The 19,958-nt window shown below is 42.0% G+C and overlaps 1 protein-coding gene across 1 annotated transcript; it reads right to left on the bottom strand.

Annotated features, from left to right (window-relative positions):
- Positions 1 to 2,244: 2,244 nt before the first annotated feature.
- LOC309837082 (uncharacterized protein) lies at positions 2,245 to 18,826 on the bottom strand. The gene is made up of 2 exons (XM_082677422.1): positions 18,786 to 18,826; positions 2,245 to 6,181 (listed from the first exon to the last, which is right to left on the bottom strand). The coding sequence occupies exons 1-2, from the start codon at positions 18,817 to 18,819 to the stop codon at positions 4,191 to 4,193; spliced, it is 2,025 nt and encodes a 674-aa protein (XP_082533548.1). The 5' UTR covers positions 18,820 to 18,826; the 3' UTR covers positions 2,245 to 4,190.
- Positions 18,827 to 19,958: the final 1,132 nt, after the last annotated feature.

Genomic DNA, 19,958 nt, shown 5'->3' with positions numbered 1-19,958 from the left:
CAGGTGCGTTAATCTTGCAGCAAATGGACCATGTCTAGGGAGGAAAGAGGCAGAGGGTGGCTGTCCTCTACTCGTGATCTCCCAGCAAGAGACAGGGATCTGGAATTCAATGCCAGGTTGCCTGGTTCAGAGCATGGGGATTCTGGTCACTGCACTCTGTTTCCCTCCCTATCCAGCTTTGAGGACTCAAGTAACACCCTGTCCATCCTGATACCCTCTGTCTCCCTCCCAAGAACCCTGCTCATACCCCAGCCCCATGCAGATGAACACAACTATCTTTTGATTGGGAACCCACATCAATGGCTTTCCTGTGAATGACCCCATTTATATACCCAAACTGCCCACTGATCAGTCTATTATTAGTCTTCCAATTTGTGAAAGGAGGGGTCTGCATAGAGGTTGAGGAGTGTCCACAAAGGCACACAGCTGCCAGGCCTCTGATGACAGTGCTTCCTCTACACTGCACAGGTGTACTGGCTTCTCTTCTAAACCTCCCTGAATGGATTTCATCTGCTGTCTTACAACAATGAACTACCTACACCTGACGTCTGCATCGCCACCAGGGCCTCCAGCTCCACCTCCCCCAGTGTACATCTCCCTGCAAACACCTTCCCTTTTGTGAAGTTGTTCACAGGGACAGCAGCACCAACCCAGGAAACCACACAGAGTCTTCAGTGTCACCCCAGATGTGATACTGGCCTCCACCATATGCCATATGCAGTGATTTGTTTCCAAGGGTCTGTCCATCTTCTGCACAAACTCGCTTCAGGATGTGCCTGTGTCCAAATTGTCCTGGTCACTATTCTGAGCACTGTGAGGGGCCCAAAATGACTAAGAATGTCCACTGTGGCACTCTCCCTGACCCCAAGCCTCTTCCTCCTAACCCCCTCACCCACTGCCCCACTGTCCCTCCTACCCCAACAGAAAAATATGAATCACCAAATGATTGCTAATAAGAAAGAATGTGCCCACATCGCCTCGGGACTCACCGTTGACAAACTTTAGTCCAAATGCTAAAGGCTCAGTGCAGGCTGACACCTCCCATAAAGGCTGTAAAACCCCACCCCAAGTCCTTCGCTTGACAAAGCTGCTCACAGATGTGAATCTCCAGCTTCTAACAAGTTGTGACCCAGTCCCTGAACTGAACACCATCAGTGCATCATCAAACTTGCGGTGATGTGGGAGAGGTTGTTTTTTCCAAGCCAGTCTGCACTCACCTCACCACACGGATACACGAGAACTGTGTGACTGTGTGTGGCTCACACATGAGAATTTTGAGCATTCCTAACACATACCTGTGCCACAATGTCCCTGGAGTGTTTGTGTGGCCACACCTGCTGTGCGGAGTCAGCACCTCCCATTTTATTTCCCCAACAGGGTCTCACTTCTGTCATACATCCTTTGTGTAATGGTACATTAGTTTGTAGGTCCAGGCTGAAACAACGGGTGTTAGCATTCAAAATCTAACACACAGTGTCCCTGGTTGTGCTGACATGGACTGACATTTAGAATACTTCCGCGTGTAATAAAGTTACTGGAGTTATGAAGGGCTCTTTTATTATATATATATATATATTTTGCTGTGTTGGGTCTTAATTGCTGTGTGCAGGCTTTCTCTAGTTTCAATGAGCAGGGGCTACTCTTCGAAGCTTTGCAAGGGCTATCATTGCAGTGGCTTCTCTTGTTGCAGAGCAAAGGCTTCAGTAGTTGCCAAACGTGTGCCCTAAGGCACACAGATTTCAGTAGTTGGGGTGCACAGGCTCACTTGCTCAGTGGCCTGTGGGATCTTCCCGGGCCAGAGATCAAACCCATGTCCCCTGCATTGGCAGGTGGACTCTTAACCACTGTGCCACCACGGAAGTCCTTGGCAGGCGGATTCTTAACCACTGTGCCATGAGGGTAGTCCCAGGGTTCTCTTATTTTAGAAATGCATTCTAAGAAGTCATGTATTCAAAGACATGATACCTAGGATTATAAATTTTAAAAACTACGAAGTAAGTCTTGATACACAAACACAAAAAAAGTGCATAAACAGGATAAATGATATAAGATACAGGAAGGGTCCAACACAGTCATTCCATTTATATATACATTTGAAAATAGCTATTACAAAAGTAGAATATGCTCTTGCATCAGTCATTTTAATGTTGAGGATAAATTAACAATGGCAGGAGGAAACCGGTTGGAGAGCTATACACAAGTATGTCAAAATGTACATTTCAACTAGGTAAAACTTAAGTCAACTATTCATCCAGTAAATGATTTTCAAAAGAAAGATGCAAAACCTATCACTTTATTATAATTCTACTATGGTTTATTAGCTACATTCTTAAAATTGCGGTTACTGTACCTGTAATGGTGGAAAAAGAATACAATAGTGGACTACTGGCAATGCTTCCCAAATGAATGTTCAGTGAAATTATGTTGGCAATTTGACCTTGATTATGGTTGGAATATTTATACACGGAAACCGGCAAACACTACAAACCAGAGATTAATTTATTGTGTAACTGAATGTCTGGACTTAACACTAAGGTAGAATATATTAATAATGCAGATTATTCCTAAACCTGTATAATGTATGTGGCCGTTACATTATGCATAGTATAAAATTGAGAAAAACTTGAGAACATATTCTTTCACTATTCCAAATTACAATTACATTCAGAAAAGAAATCACTCACGTTATTGATGAATGAGTGAAATCTAACAGATGTCTTTGCTGTTCACCAGCTCTCTTTTGTCAAAAAAAAAGAAAATAGCCATATCTCACAAAATAAAAGTAGGCAAAATACAGAAATAGAAATTTAACCAGAGAGGAGACACAGGTAAAAAACAGACACATGAAAAACAAAAATTCAACATCAACAATCCTAAGAAAGGGAATTCCCTGGCAGTTCAGTGGTGAGGACTCCAGGCTCCCACAGCAGGGGGCATGGGTTAGATTCCTGATCAGAAGAACTAAGATCACACATGCTGTGTGACACGGTCAAAAAGAAAAAAGAAATCCTGAAGAAATGTAATTAAAATCATAACTTTTTATAGATGAATTTTAAAGTCTTCATGGGAGGGGTCAGCCTACATTCAATCTTAGTTTTTAAGGTAGGTTGATCAAGTGTGGGTCCCAAGGCAGGGAGGGCAAGTTCTTGCTAATTAACAATCATCATTTTGGTGAGTTAACACTTTTTCTCGAGGGATGGGAGGAACAGTGAGGCAATGGATCAAGGGCTTAGGAAGAGGATGCTTGGAGACCAGGTCACGTAGGGCCATGCTGGACATTCTTAGTCCTTCTGTGTCCGTCACACTGCCCAGAACAGTGAGTGGGTCAACCACATAACAGGGCAACAGGAACATCTTGAGGTGGGTATGTAAAGATGGACAGGACCTTGGAAACGAATCACTGCATATGGCGATAGAGCCTGTGTCAAATCTGGGGTTACACCAATGACCCAGTCCGGAGTCCCTGGCTTAGTGCTGCTGTCCCTGTGGAGAACTTCCCAAGCAGGACGGTGTTTCCGGGAGATGTGTACTGGTGAAAATGAAGCTGGAGACCCTGGTAGTGATGCACATGTCAGATGTGGGTAGTTCATGGTCAGGACACAGCAAGTGGAGGCCCTGCTTGGAGGGGCAGGAGAGAAGACAGTGGACGGGTGCAGGGTGTAGAGGAACCACTCTCATCAAAGGCCTGGCATTAGTGAGCCCTTGTGGAAGTCCTTCAACATCTCTGAGCTGGACACCCCTTCTTTCACAAATGCCAATAATAATAACTGAATCACAGCACTGGATTTGTTGGATACATAAATGGAGTCAGTCACAGGAAAGTCATCAATATTGGTTCCCAGAGAAAAGATAATCCTGTCCATCAGCATGGGGCTGGGGTGTGAGCAGGGCTCCTGGTGTGGGGATCAGAGCACAGAAGTGTCAGGATGGACAAGGTGTTCTTTCAGTCCCCAAACCTGGGGGTGGGGGCAGGGGAGGAGTGAAGTGACCAGACTCTCGATATCCTGAACCAGGCAACCTGGCATTGAAGCCCAGATCACTGTCCATTTCTGGGAGATCACAAACAGATGACACATCATCTCTGTGTCTCAGTTTCCTCTCTAGAAATGGTCCATTAGCTGCACAGGTTCTTCTCACTCTCTTACCACCTGGAACTCCTTCAATATCACTGCTGGCCATGTTTGTGATATTCATAAAGCCCTTTCTTCAGTATGAACTCTGTGATGTTTAATCAAGTGGCACCTTTGGGTGAAAGATTTACCACATTCCTTGCACTGAAAAGGCTTTTCTCCAGTGTGGATTTTCCTATGGATGCGGAGGAGCTGTCTTTGCTTAAAGGCTTTCCCACATTCAGTGCACCCATAAGGCCTTTCTCCAGTGTGAACTCTGTGATGATCATAGAGAGAGGATCGACTAGTAAATGACTGCCCACATTCACTGCATTCATATGGCCTTTCTCCACTGTGAACTCTCTGATGACGAAGAAGGCTAGAGCTACCAGTAAAACATTTCCCACATTCACTGCACTTATAAGGCCTTTCTCCAGTGTGAATTCTCTGATGGTCACGAAGGCTCGACCTAGCAGTAAAAGATTTCCCACATTCACTGCATTCATAAGGCCTTTCTCCATTGTGAACTCTCTGATGATACTGGAGGCCACTCCTAGCAACAAAAGATTTCCCACATTCACTGCACTCATAAGGCCTTTCTCTAGTATGAACTCTCTGATGACACTTGATGTTCAGCCTAGGAGTTAAAGATTTCTCACATTTATTGTACTCATAAACCTGTTCTCCAGTGTGAAATTTCTTATGGGCATTGAGGTGTGCCTTTTGGCTAAAGAATTTCCCACATTCACTGCACTCAAAAGGCCTCACTCCACTGTGAGCTCTCCAATGATTACAAAGGTTCGACCTACTCGTAAACGATTTCCCACATTTATTGCACTCATAAGGCTTTTCTCCAGTGTGAACATTCATATGGGCACTGAGTTTTTCATTTCGAGTAAAGAATCTCCCACATTCACTGCACTCAAAAGGCCTTTCTCCACTGTGAATTCTCTGATGATTACAAAGGATCGACCAAGTAGTGAAAGATTTCCCACATTCACTGCACTCATAAGGCCTTTCTCCAGTGTGAACTCGCAGATGATAATAGAGGCCAGAGCTAGTAGTAAGAGATTTCCCACATTCATTGCACTCGTAAGGCTTTTCTCCAGTGTGAACTCTCTGATGTGCAAGGAAATTGGATTTGCGGGCAAAATATTTTCCACATTGGGTGCATTGATAAGGTTTTTCTCCAGTGTGAATTTTCTGATGTTCAATTAAGTTCCACTTTTGGATGAAAGATTTAGCACATTCCTTGCATTCATAAGGCTTTTCTCCACTGTGGATTTTCCTATGTGCTCTGAGGTACTTCCTTAGGCTAAAGGATTTCCCACATTCACTGCAGTCATAGCGTGTTCCTCCACAGTTAACTCTCTGATGTGTAAGGAAATGGGATTTGTGGCTAAAAAATTTTCCACAATGGCTGCATTCATAAGGCCTTTCTCCAGTGTGAACTTGCTCATGCTGAATAAGGTTAGTTCTTTGGGTGAAGGCTTTCCCGGATTCTCTGAACTCACAAAACCCTTCAGTAGTGAGGACTCTCTCAACCTGAATAAGTATTTCTGTGTATCTGGAGGCTTTCTTGCCTTCTCCCCAGCTGTGATGACCTTTTCCACTGTGAAAAACAGCTTCACACTCCTTACTGTTGTTCAGTTTCTTCCTGGTATTAGTGGTCTGTGGCTGAAGTTCCATGTTGGCCACGTAGTTGTTCCCAATCTCCATGTAGGTAGAGAGATTCTCCATTACATGGATTGTGCAGCTTTTGAAAAATGCGGGTCTCCCCATATCACAGCTGAAGGGTTTCTCGCTAATGTGCTGCTTCTGGTGCTCTTGAAGGTTTGCAGTGAAATAGAACTGTTTCCCACATGCCCCACATGTGTATGCTTTCTGCCCCCTATTTGTTCCTTGCTCTTCAGCCAAGTGCAAAATGTCTCTCAAAACAGGGATGCACATCTTACACGGCTGGGCCCTCTCAGGAGATGAACCTGCCCTGGGGGTCCTCATCTGTGACACTCCTTCTGCAGATACACTCTGTTCAGAAGGCATCTCTTCATCCTCAACTGCAGGAAAAGAACCTGAAAACAAAGAAGCGATGATGAAGTTCATGTTGAGTTTATTGCGGGGAGTGAGGCCATCACAAGTCTACATTTGACAAGTGAAAGAACCAGTCCACAAGATTGTGTTCAGGAAATGAATTTGGGGTCAAATTGAGAAGCAGCTGTTCTCACCAAGTACAGGACACAAGGACTGGATGGGGCCCAAAGCGAAAGGCGTCTTGTGCAATTCACTCCTTGTCAGTGGCCTTTACCAGGACTGCATCTCCTAGTGATCTCTGATAACGTACAGAAGTGTATGTCCATATATACACTAAGAAATGTAAAACAGATAGCTAGTAGGAAGCAGCCGCATAGCACAGGGAGATCAGCTCAGTGCTTTGTGACCACCTAGAGGAGTGGGATAGGGAAGGTGAGAGGGAGATGCAAGAGGGAGAGGATATGGGGATATATGTGTATATATAGCTGATTCACTTTGTTATACAGCAGCAACTAACACAACAATGTAAAGGAATTATACTCCAATAAAGATGTTAAAAAAAAAAAAAGTGTATGTCCAGGTCTCAGAAAATCTGACTGCAACAGGTCACTGGCATTCCAGAAATATTAAAGGATCCCTATGTTCAGGACACAAATAGTGTCAGTACGTACTATGGGAAAAACAGTGTGAAGACCACATGAGATAAGTGGTTTAGAGAGGTGATAGGTAATGAATCCGAGAGTGCAGTCAGAATAAAAATGGGAAGTAGTAGAAATAACAAGTTGGTAGAATGTCACGAATGGAGAAAGACGAGAAGTGATTTGTAGCCACTGACAATGGCACTAAAACACTAGTCAAGAGGAATTCATACTTCCTGATATGACTTAAACACAGACCTAATATCAAGGCCTCTCCCTGTTGTCATTCAAACACAGACCTAATATCAAGACCTTTCCCAGTTGTCATTCTTTTTTTTTTTTTTTTAACACGATATGCAGGCCTCTCACTGTTGTGGCCTCTCTTGTTGCAGAGCACAGGCTCCAAACACACAGGCTCAGTGACCCTGGCTCATGGGCCCAGCCGCTCTGCGGCATGTGGGATCTTCCCAGACTGGGACACAAACCCGTGTACCCTGCATCGGCAGGCAGACTCTCAACGACTCTGCCACCAGGGAAGCCCTGTCATTCATCTTAATCAGGCCACCTCTGAGGCTTTTTGCTGAGACCAGAGTCATGTCCATCCCATGAAGCCCAAAGGACTCTCCATCCCGATTTGACCAACTACACGGGACACAAATGATACAAGTTCTAACATAGTCAGGATGGCTGAATAGCCAATACTGGCCGAGAGGAACTCAGTACACAATACACAATATATAAATATTACATTTTATGTCTGGTGCAGGGACTTTCCTGGTGACCCAGTGGTTAAGACTCTTTGTTTCTAATGCAAGGGGCACAGGTTTAATTCTTGGTCGGGCATGCCACACAGTGGGGCCAAGAAAAAGAACATCTGGTGGAGCCAGAGGAAAAGATGTACAATGGATGGAGTACAAAATGTTAGGAATGTGTCTCCCCACCTAAACAACTATTGTACTGGCAGAATCTAATTGATCTAACTCTTTTGCAACCATGGCACCTTCTGAAGATCTGCAGTGTTCCATAAAACAGTTTGAAAAGACAAAGCTTCAGAATCAAAATCAGATATCACAGGGATGTTTGAACAATCACATTGGGAATATAAAATAATTATGACTAATATGTTAATTAATGTCTACTAAGGGATAAAGCAGCCAGCATACAATTCCAGAAGGGAAATGTAAGCTGAGGGATGAAAATTTTAACAAAGGACCAAAAAGAAATGCTAAAGATCAAGTACACCATAACAGAAATGAAGAATGACTATGATGGGCTTATTCGTACCCTGGACACAGCTGAGGAGAGAATATTTGAACTTCTTTTTCTGTTAGGAGAAACTTCCAAAACTGAAAAATGAACTGAAAAAATACAAAAATTAAAATAAAAAATAAACACCCAAATATAAAACATCCGTGGGACAAACACAAAATGTTTAACACACACATATGGAAACATCTCAAACAGAAAGAAAAAAAGAAACGGAATAAATACTTGAAGCAATAATGATGGAGAATTTCTAACAAAATGATGTCAGATACCAACCAACAGATCCAGAAAGCTCAGTGAACATGAGGCAGGTTTAATGCCAAAAACACTACATCTTAGGCTTATCACATTCAAATGCAGAAAGAAAAAATACTAAAAGAGGCTAAAGGAATCAACACCTTTCCCAAGAGAAGTCAAAAAAAACCACCCAATTACATTTCAATTCTCCTCAGAACTCAGGGAAATAAGAACTGAATGGAGTAAAATATTTAAAGTGGGAAGGGGGAGGGGACATCACCAACCTAGAATTTGGTAACCAGCGACATAAATCTTCAACACTGATGATGAAATAAACACGTTCTTAGACACAGAAAAATTGTGGAACTATATTAAAAGGATTCTTCAGAGAGAAAAAATGACATAGATCACAAATTTGGGTTTCATAGAGAAAGGAAGACCATAAGAGAATAAAAAACTTTCATTGACATAAAACTGACATGGGACATTGTATTTCTTTTTTTTCTTTTTTTTTTTTTACAGTAAACACTTAAACACTTTATTTTTATTTTATTTTTTAAATTTTTTTGTGGTGCGCGGGCCTCTCACTGTTGCGGCTTCTCCCCTTGTGGAGCACAGGCTCCAGACGCGCAGGCTCAGCGGCCATGGCTCACGGGCCCAGCCGCTCCGTGGCATGTGGGATCTTCCCGGACCGCGGCACGAACCCGCGTCCCCTGCATCGGCAGGTGGACTCTCAACCACTGCGCCACCAGAGAAGCCCGGGACATTGTATTTCTTTAAGTTGTACAACATGATTTATGTATACACTGCTAGGAGCACCACAATAAGTTTAGTTAACATACATAATTACATTTTTTTCTTCTGATGAGAACTTCTAAGATCTACCCTTTGGAAACTTCTAAATGTACAATACAGTTGTATTAACTAAAGTCACTATGCTGTGCACTACATCCCCAGGACTTACTCATCTTATAACTAGAAGTCTGTAACTTCTGACACCCTTCACTCACTTCATCTAACCACCTTGCCCTGCTCTGGCAATCACTAATCCTTTCTCTGTATCTGAGTTTGGTGGGGGTGTTGTTGTTTTAAAAGTTCAACATGTAAGTACACTCATGTAGTACAGGTAAACCTGGAACAACATGGGTTAAAACTACTTGGGTCCACTTGTACAGAGATATTTTTCAACAAATACACACAGGATCACATGATCTGTAGCTAGATGAATCCACAAATGGGAAAACTTCAGAATCAGAGGGCTGACTATGGGACTTCAGCATCCACAGATTTCAGTATATGCAGGGGCTCCTGGAACCAATCCTCCGTGGAAACAGTGGGACAAGTGGATTTGTCTTTCTCTCTCTGACTTATTTCACTTAGCATAATGTCCCCAAGGTCTATCCATGTTGAGGCAAATGGCAAAATTTCTATCTTTCTTTATGGTTGTATATTATTGAATAATATGCCACATATACTACATGTTTGTTAGATCCACTCATCCATCAATGGACACTTAGGTTGTTTCCATCTGTTGAATATTGTAAATAATGCTGAAATAAACCTGAGGTACAGATATCTTTTTGAGATGATGATTTCACTCCCTGTGGATAAATACACAGAGGTGGAATTGCTGGACCATATGGAAGTTCCTTTTTGAATTTTGTAAGGATTCTCCATAGTTTTCCATAGTAGTTGTAACAATGTACACTCCCACCAACAGTGCACAAGGGGTCCCTTTTCTCCACAACTTCACCAACACTTATTTCTTGGCTTTTTCACAACAGACATTGTAACATGTGTGAGGTGGTATCTCATGGTGGTTTTTTTCCCTAACTTTTTATTTATTTTTGGCTGCATTGTGTCCTCATTTCTGTATGTGGGCTTTCTCTAATTGCAGTGAGTGGGGGCTAGGCTTTTGTTGTGGTGCACGGGCTTCTCATTGTGGTGGATTCTCTTGTGGCAGAGCACAGGCTCTATGCGCACAGACTTCGGTAGTTGCAGCATGCAGGCTCGAAAATTGCAGCACACAGGCCCTAGAGTGTGTAGGCTTCAGCAGTTCTGTCGCATGGGCTCAGTAGTTGTTGTGCAGGATCTAGGGCACACAGGCTTCAGTAGTTGTGGCACTTGGACTCAGAAGTTGTGGCTCATGGGCTCTAGAGCACAGGCTCAGTAGTGTGGCACAGGGCCTTAGCTGCTCTGCAGCACGTGAGACCTTCCTGGATCAGGGATCTAACCCACGTCCCCTGCAGTGGCAGGTGGATTATTCTTTTTTTAATAAATTTATTTCTTTATTTATTTTTGGTTGTGTTGGGTGTTCGTTGCTGCATGCGGGCTTTCTCTAGTTGCCACAAGCAGGGGCTCTCTTCGCTGTGGTGCACGGGCTTCTCATTGTGGTGGCTTCTCTTGTTGCAGAACACGGGCTCTACACGTGCGGGCTTCAGAAGTTGTGGCACACAGGCACAGTAGTTGTGGCTCCTGGGCTCTAGAGTGCACACTCAGTAGTTGTAGCTCACAGGCTTAGTTGCTCCAGGGCATGTGGGATCTTCCCAGAACAGGGCTTGAACCCATGTCCCTGCATTGGCAGGTGGATTCTCAACCACTGTGCCAGCAGGAAAATCCTCATTGTGGTTTTGATTTGCATTTCCCAACCATTAGTGATATTGAGCATCTTTTCATGAAGGCATTGCCCATATGCATGTCTTCTAAGGAAAAATAGTAACTGTATACTCCATTATGCATTTTTTAATTAATGAATTTATTTATTTTTGGCTGCATTGTATCTTCATTATTGCATGTGGGTTTTCTCCAGTTGTGGCAAGCGGGAGGTACTCTTTGTTGCGGTGTACAGGCTTCTCATTGCAGTGGCCTCCCCTGTTGCGGAGCACAGGCTCTAGGTGCACAGGCTTCAGTAGTTGTGGCATGCAGGCTCAGTAGTTGTGGCTCATGGACTCCAGAGCACAAGCCCAGAAGCTGTAGCACATAGGCTATCTGCTCTGAGGTATGTGGGATCCTCCCAGACCAGGGCTTGAACCTGTGCCCCCTACATTGGCAGGCAGACTCGCAACCACTGCACAACCAGGGAAGCCCTGTTATGCATTTTAAAACACACCCATTTATGTATGCTTATGTAAAATTAAAACAAATGAGAACAATAATACAATGCAGGATAGCAATTAGGATTTTTTTAAACTTATAAGGTATTCAAACTACCAAGGCAGCCATACAGTGTTATATGAAAGTGGACTTCAATCAGATGTAAATACAGAGTGCAAACTCTAGCACAACTACATTAAAAAAATGAAAAGAAAGGAGTATATCTGATATGCTAACAAGGAGAGAAAATGCAATCATACAAGATGCTCGATTTAAACAATAAAAACAAGAGTGGAAGACTAAAATAGGAACAAAGAATATGGTCAATGGTAGAAAATGGTAACAAATACATTAAATATTTATCCACTTATATCAATATATTAAACACTGGTAGTCTCAATGCACCAATGAAAAGAGAGATTATCAGAGTGAATCCATACGCAGGAGTCAGCTATATGTTCTCTCAAAATAATCCACTTTATTTATTTTACATCTTCATTAGAATATAATTGCTTTACAATGTTTTGTTAGTTTCTGCTGTATAACAAAGTGAATCAGCTATCTGTATACGTATATCCCCATATTCCCTCCCTCTTGAGCTTCCCTCCCACTCTACCTATCCCACCCCTCCAGGTCGTCACAAAGCATTGAGCTGATCTCCCTGTGCTATGCAGCTGCTTCCAACTAACTATTTTACATTTGATAGTGTATATATGTCAATGCTACTCTCTCACTTCGTCCCAGCTTACCCTTCCCCCTCCCTGTGTCCTCAAGTCCATTCTCTACATCTGTATCTTTATTCCTGTCATGTCCCTAGGTTCATGAGTACCATTTTTTTAAGATTCCATGTATATGCATTAGCATATGGTATTTGTTTTTCGCTTTCTGACTTACTTCACTCTGTATAACAGACTCTAGGTCCACCCGCCTTATTACAAATAACTCAATTTTGTTCCTTTTTATGACTGAGTAATATTCCATTGTATATATGTACCAGATCTTCTTTATCCATTCAACTGTCAATGGGCATTTAGGTTGCTTCCATGTCCTGGCTATTGTAAATAGTGCTGCAATGAACACTGTAGTACATGTAGTTTTTTGAATTCTGGTTTTCTCAGGGTAGTGGGATCTCAGCCCAGTAGCGGGATTTCTGGGTCATATGGTAGTTATTTTCTTAGTTTTTCAAGGAACCTCCATACTGTTCTCCATAGTGGCTGTATCAACTTACTGCATGTGCACTTTCTCTAGTTCCAGCAAACGGGTTACTCTTCAGTGCAGTGTGCAGGCTTCTCATTGTGGTGGCTTCTCTTGTAGAATACGGGATCTGGGCATGCAGACTTCCATAGTAGCAGCACACAGACTCAGTAGTTGTGGCTCACAGGCTTAACTGCTCTGTGGCACGTGGAATCTTCCTGGACCAGGGATCAAGCCCATGTCCCCTGCATTGGTAGGTGGATTCTTAACCAATGTGCCATGAGTGAAGTCCAGAAACCCACTTTAAATACAAATATGTGAGAATTTCCTGGCAGTCCTGTGGTTAGGACTTGGCGCTTTCACTGCTTTAGGCCAGGTTCAATCCCTGGCCAGGGAACTAAGACACTGCAAGCTGTGGCACAGCCAAAAGAAAAAAGAAAAAGAATCCACCAATACATGATGTCATTGATAGATTCGGAAAACCAGATCTGGCAAAATCCAACACCTATTTATGATCAAAATCTCCATCTCCTAGTAAACTAAAAATAGAAAAAGAACTTCAACTTGACAATTGAAATAAACCCTATACTCTCATCTTTACCAGATGAAAAACTAGAGAAAAACTAGAAACTTTCCCAATAAGATGAAGAAGGCAAGGCTCTTCCCTCTGGCAACTCCCTTTCAACTTTATACTCTAAGTCATAATTAATGGACTGATAGGAGAAAGTTACATAAAAGTTATACTGATTGGGAAGGAAGGAATCAAACTGCCTTAATTCTCAGATGATATAACCAGCTATGTAAAAACCAAAATATACACACCAAAAAAAAAACCCCCCAAAACAAATCCTGGAACTTGGAAGCAATTATAGCCAAGTTTCAGGATACAAGGATACTATACAAAAGTCAATCACTTTCCAATACATCAAGAATAAACAAGTGAAATTTGAAATTAAAAACACAAGACCATGTACATTAACACCCCCCTAAACAAGTAGAGAGAGAAAGGAAGAAACACTTAATTATAAATCTACCAAGACATATACAAGATTTACATGAAGGGGGACTTCCCTGGTGGCACAGTGGTTAAGAATCTGTCTGCCAATGCAGGGGATGTGGGTTTGATTGCTGGTCCATTAAGATCCCACATGCTGTGGAGCAACTAAGCCCATAAGCCACAACTACTGAGCCTGTGTTCCAGAGCCTGTGAGCCACAACAACTGAGCCCACGTGCCACAACTACTGAAGCCCATGTGCCTAGAACCCATGCTCCGCAACAAGAGAAGCCACCACAATGAGAAGCCTGCGCACCGCAATGAAGAGAAACCCCTGCTCGCCGCAACTAGAGAAAGCCCGCCTGCAGCAAGAAAGACCCAACGCAGCCAGAAATAAATAAATATAAAAAGAAAAAAAATCTACATAAGGGAAACTCTAAAACTCTGATGAAGAAATCAAAGGACTACATAAACAGAACTAAATTAATGGAAAGATATTTCATGTTCATAAATATGAAGACCCACTACTGTCAAGAAGTCAGTTCTTCCTAATTTCACCTAGACTGCACCTAGATTCAATGCAATCCAAATCAAAATCCCAGCACATTATTTTGTGGACATAAGTAAACTGATCCTAAAGTTTATACAGAGAGGCAAAAGTCCCAGAATAGCCAAAACCATACTGAAGAACAAAGGTCGCAGACTGACACTACTCAACTTCAAGAGTTAGTATCTTAAAAAGAAAAAGAAAGAAAAAAAGAGAAAGGAAAAGAAAAACAAGATTTAGTATTTAAGGTAATCAAGCCTGGGAACTCCCTGGCACCCTTGGTTAGGACTCTGCAAATTCACTGCTGAGGGCCCAGGGTTCAATCTCTGGTTGGGGAACTAAGAACTTATAAGCTGCGTGGCATGGTGAAAAAAAACAAAAACAAAATGTAATCAAGCCAGTGCAGTATTGTAGAAAGGACAGAGAAACAGATCAATGAACAGTATTGAGAGCACAAAAACAGAGCCACAGAAATACACTCATCTGACTTTTGACAGATGACAAGTGCCATACAATGGGGAAAAATAAAGTCTTTAGAATAAATAGTACTGGAACAACCGAACATCACATGCCAAGACATGAATTCTAGACACAAACCTTACACCCTTCACAAAAAATTAACTCAAAATAGATAATGGGACTAAAAGTTAAGTACAAAAAACCCTTGGGCTTCCCTGGTGGCACAGTGGTTGAGAGTCTGCCTGCCGATGCAGGGGACATGGGTTCGTGACCCGGTCCGGGAAGATCTCACATGCTACGGAGCGGCTAGGCCTGTGAGCCATGGCCACTGAGCCTGCGCGTCTGGAGCCTGTGCTCCGCAACGGGAGGGGCCACAACAGTGAGAGGCCTGCGTACCGCAAAAAAAAAAAAAAAAAAAAAACTTAAAATTCAGTACGAAAACAACAACCCAAATAAAAAATGAGCAAAACACCTTAACAAACACTTTATTAAAAGAAGATATACACATAAAAATTTAACATATACAAAGATGCACGGAAATGCAAATTAAACTCAAAAGCAGATACCAATACATACCTATAAAAATGGCCAAAATCCAAACACTGACAACACCAAATGCTGGTGAGGGTGTGGAGCAACAAGAATTTCATTCATTGCCGATTGGAATGCTTAATGGTAGTCCACTTTGAAAGGCAGTTTGGTAGTTTCTTACTAAACTGAAATGAACATAATCTTATATCCTCCAGCAATTGTACTCTGCGGTATTTATACAAAGGAGTTGAAAAGGGACACATACACGAAAACCTTCAAACAGATATTTACAGTAGCTTTATTCAAAACTTTCAAAACTTGGAAGTAATCAAGAAATCCTTCAGTAGATGAATGGATAAACATGATACATCTAGAGAACAGCAACATTATTTACAAATAAACTGCAATGAGCTATCAAGTCAAGGAAACTTAAAATGCATGTTACTATGTGAAATAAGCCAAGATGAAAAGGCTACATACTGTATGAGCCCAAGGATATGACATTCTCAAAAAGGGGAAACTAATGAGACAGTAAAAAAGTAATCAGGGGACACCAAGGAGTATGGGGGAAGAAGGGATGAACAGGTGGGGCACAGAGAATTTTTAATTGAAAATTGAACACATTCTGTATGATACTATAACGGTGAATACATGTCATTATACATTTATCAAAGCCCACAGAATGTACAACACCACGAGTGAACCCTATTGCAAACTTTAGATTTTGAGTGATAATGATGTGTTCGTGTAGGTTCATCAGTTTTAACACTCAGATGGGGGATTTTTGATTCAATGCAATCCCTATCAAAAACAATGATGTCTTCAAGAAATAGAAAAATTCAAAAAAAAATATTCAGACTCAAATTCACATAGACTCTCAAGGGATTCAATACAGCCAAAGCAATTGTGAAAAAAAAAAAGTTGAAGGATTCACAACACATGAATTCAAACTTTCTTACAAAGCTACAGTAAGCAAAACACCATAAGGTGCTACTGGCATAAAGACAGATATATACTCCAGTGGAATAGAACAGAGACTAGAGTGTCTAAAAATCAGCCCTCAAATATATGATGCAATAATTACTAACAAGAGGATGATTTTCATTGAATAAAGACAGCCTTTTCAACAAATGGCACAGGGAAAACCAGATACCCACATGCACAACAATGAAATTAGAACCTTACCTAACACCAGACACAAAAATTCATTCAAAATATATCAAAGGCCTAAATGTAAGAGCTAACATGTAAGAGCCTTGTTTACAGGGAGAGTTAGAAAAAACAAACAAGTAAAGCTTCAAAACGTTGGATTCAGCCATGATTTCTTGCCTTTGACAACAAAGGCAAAAGCAACAAAACAAAAAATAAACAAATTGGACCTCATAAAAACGAACAATTTTGGTTGCATACCTTTAAATTACACAAACTTATGTGTCATTATAGCCTAAGAAAGCTGGGGGAAGAAAGGAAAAAAATGAAGAACTTTTTAACATCAAAGGACACTATAAACACAGTAAGAAAGAAACCACAGATTGGGAGAAAACATTTCCAAAACACGTATATAAAAAGGGATTCATATCCACAATTTATGGATAAATCTGTAATTCAACAACAACCAAAAAACCAACTTGATTAATAAATAAAAAAGAACTTTAACAGATATTTTTCTAAAGCTGTACAAATGGCCAATAAGCACACCGAAAGGGATGTAATTGAAATGGGAAAAATATACCATTTCACCCCCATTAGGATGGCTATGATCTAAAGAACAGAAAATAACAGGGACCTCCCTGGCAGTCCAGTGGTTAAGACTGCACGCTGTCACTGAAGGGGGCGCAGGTTTGATCCCTGGTCATCACTTCTTGGGGAACTAAGATCCTGCAAGCCCCCCAGCAAGGCCGAAACAAAACAAAAAAAGAGAACAGAAAATAACAGATGCTGGAACATCCGGGGTGGAGCAATGGTTAAGACTCTGCACTTCTAACGCAGGGGGTCGGGGCTCAATTCCTGGTCAGGGAACTAGATCCCACATGCATGCCACAACTAACAGTTCACATGCCACAACTAAGGAGTCTGCAAGCTGCATCTAAGGAACAAGTGAGCCAGAACTAAGGAACCTGCCTTCCACAACTAAGACTTGGCGAAACTGAAATAAATAAATAAATGTTAAAAAAATAAAAAGAAACAAAAAACCAGATGCTGGCGTGGATATAGAGAAATTGGAATCTTGAAAAAAGTCTTGAAAAAACATCCTATGGTCTGTTTTAGTAGTAACAATGTCAGTGACAACACTGTCACACAGTCAGGCACAAAAATATGTCAGGTACAAGAATGGAGCAAAGTTTGGGTACCATTCATTTGGACAGTCACCTGGCCAAAGACAGGGCAAACAAGGAGGGATTGATCAGGTGGATGGCAAGACTACTGACCATGACAGTCTCCCAAGGCAACAGAAATAAAAGCAAAAATAAACAAATGGGACCTCATCAAACTTACAAGCTTTGGCACAGCAAAGGAAACCATAAAGAAAACAAAAAGATGTCCTATTTCCAAATAATGTGACTGACAAAGGCTTAATTTCCAAAATATATAAACAGCTATACAACTCAATAACAAAAACAAACAACCTTGAAGACCTAAATAAACATCTCTCTAAAGCAAAAACACAACTGGGCAATAGGCACATGAAAAGATGCTGATCATCGCTAATTATCAGAAAAATACAAATCAAAATTATTCAATACAATGAGGTACAACCTCACACCAGTCAGAATGGCCATCATTAAAAATCCTACAAATAACAAGTGTAGGAAAGGGTGTGGAGAAAAAGGAAACCTCTTACACTGCTGCTAGGACTGTAAATTGGTACAGCGACTATGGAGAATAGCATGGAGGTTCCTCAAAAAACAAAAAATAGAGTTACCATATATTCCAGCAATCCCATTCCTCACCATATATCCAGAGAAAAACATGGTTTGAAAGGATACATGCACCCCAATGTTCAATGCAGCACTGTTTACAATAGCCAAGACATGGAAGCAAACTAAATGTTCATCGACAGTTGAATGGATAAAAAAGATGTGGTGCTTATATACCATGGAATATTACTCAGTCATTAAAACGAATGAAATAATGCCATTCACAGCAACATGGATGGACCTACAGATTGTCATACTGAGTGACGTTAAGTCACAAAGAGAAAGATATGCAGAATGTAAAAAAAAAAGTTGATACATATAAACTTATTTAGAAAACAGAAACAGACTCACCGACATAGAGAATGAACTTGTGGTTGCCAAGGGGGAAGGGTGAAGGGGATGGATAGTTAGGGAGTTTGGAATTGACATGTACACACTGCTGTATTTTAAATGGATAACCACGGACCTACTGTACAGCAGAAATTAAAACAAAATTGTAAATCAACAATACTTCAATAAAATTAAAAACAATCTACAAAAAAGACTACTGACCCTGAATCTTTAGCTGCAACTTTGGGGCTAACTGGTGTTCGGGCACTAAGGACTAGGGATGCACTCTGCCTAGCCATAGTAACCACAGCACATAACCAAGGAATTTAAGAAGAAAGCAGTGCCCATGTACCAGATGTGAGGACAGAGCTGCCCTTGAGGAAGAGAAGAAAGGAAGAACCTAGCTCAGAGGATAGGGGTGGGTGTGAGGGCCTTACCCAGCATGCATACAACAGCAAAGTTCTCGAGCATGACATCAAGGTACAGGTGTATCTGAACCTCATCAAGAAGACACCATTCCTCCCAGGAGAAGTACACGGCCACATCCTCAAAGGTCACACTGCCCTGGTATAAGAGGGACAAATGAAACCATGAACGGTCTCACTCCTGAAAACCCACAATCCATCTTCCCACACACTTCCCCTACTGCCCAAAAAGATGGAGCCATTTGAGACCTGGGGTAGAAAACCTCCCTCCTCTGATCTGAATCTCCCAATACCTCCAGAACACACAGGCAGTCATTTGAAGCCGAAATCCTGCTTTTCTGTGCTGTTTATTCCCACCAGAAAATAAAGGAGACCTGCACTTACCTAAACCAACTCAACCTCACCTCAAAGTACTTCCACATACTGGTGTGGGTTCTGGAGTAACCTTCCATACTCCCTCCATAGAACGTCTGGGCCTGCACTCAGTACCCAGAGCATGAGGTTCTCCAAGGTCCCCCAACCAAAAAGCTAGTAGAATGGCAGGTGAAGAGCCCTAAGACACCTCAAATACAGAGAATGTGTACGTGGGGGTCAAAACAAGTGAGGGATTGGGACAACCTCCATTAACCAAAAGTGCTTCTGCAGCCCTGGGAATCTGTGGGAACAAGCAGGCCATAGAAGAAAGTGACCATGGTGGTATTCCAGGAGATCAGGCCTTCCCTGGTCCCATGGCGGAACCAGAGCCAGATAATCTCGGGCTGACTGGCTAATCTCCCCTCCCTGCCTCTGTCCCCAGTGCTACCTTTTATCAGTTGTGACCTTGGAAATTCCACAACTTCCCTCTGCCTCAAAGTCCTCATCGCCCACCTAGAGTCTTTTCTTCCACTGAACAGGCTTTGGAGAATTTTTAAAAGCCTAACTCAGATTGTGTCCTTCCTTTGTTCAAAACTCTCCACCGATCCGAGGGCCCTAAGAAGAAAAGTATAGCCTCTCAGCTACCACTGCAGATACAGCCTGGCCTCAAACTTGATTCCTCGCAGAAACAAGACGGAATACACGTCTCCGGAATGTTCCTGCTTCGGTTGCATCTCCAAGCCTCACTCACACCGCATACACTGGTGGTCAGAAATAGATAAAACACCCCTGAAGCCCTCACTGTCCTGGACCAGACGTGACCAGGCGCCG

Source organism: Grampus griseus, assembly GCF_964374135.1.
Source record: "Grampus griseus genome assembly, chromosome: 19".
NCBI classification, from domain to species: Eukaryota; Metazoa; Chordata; class Mammalia; order Artiodactyla; family Delphinidae; genus Grampus; species Grampus griseus.
The sequence above is the reverse complement of the archived record's forward strand: the minus strand, read 5'-3'. Positions and strand labels throughout refer to the sequence as shown.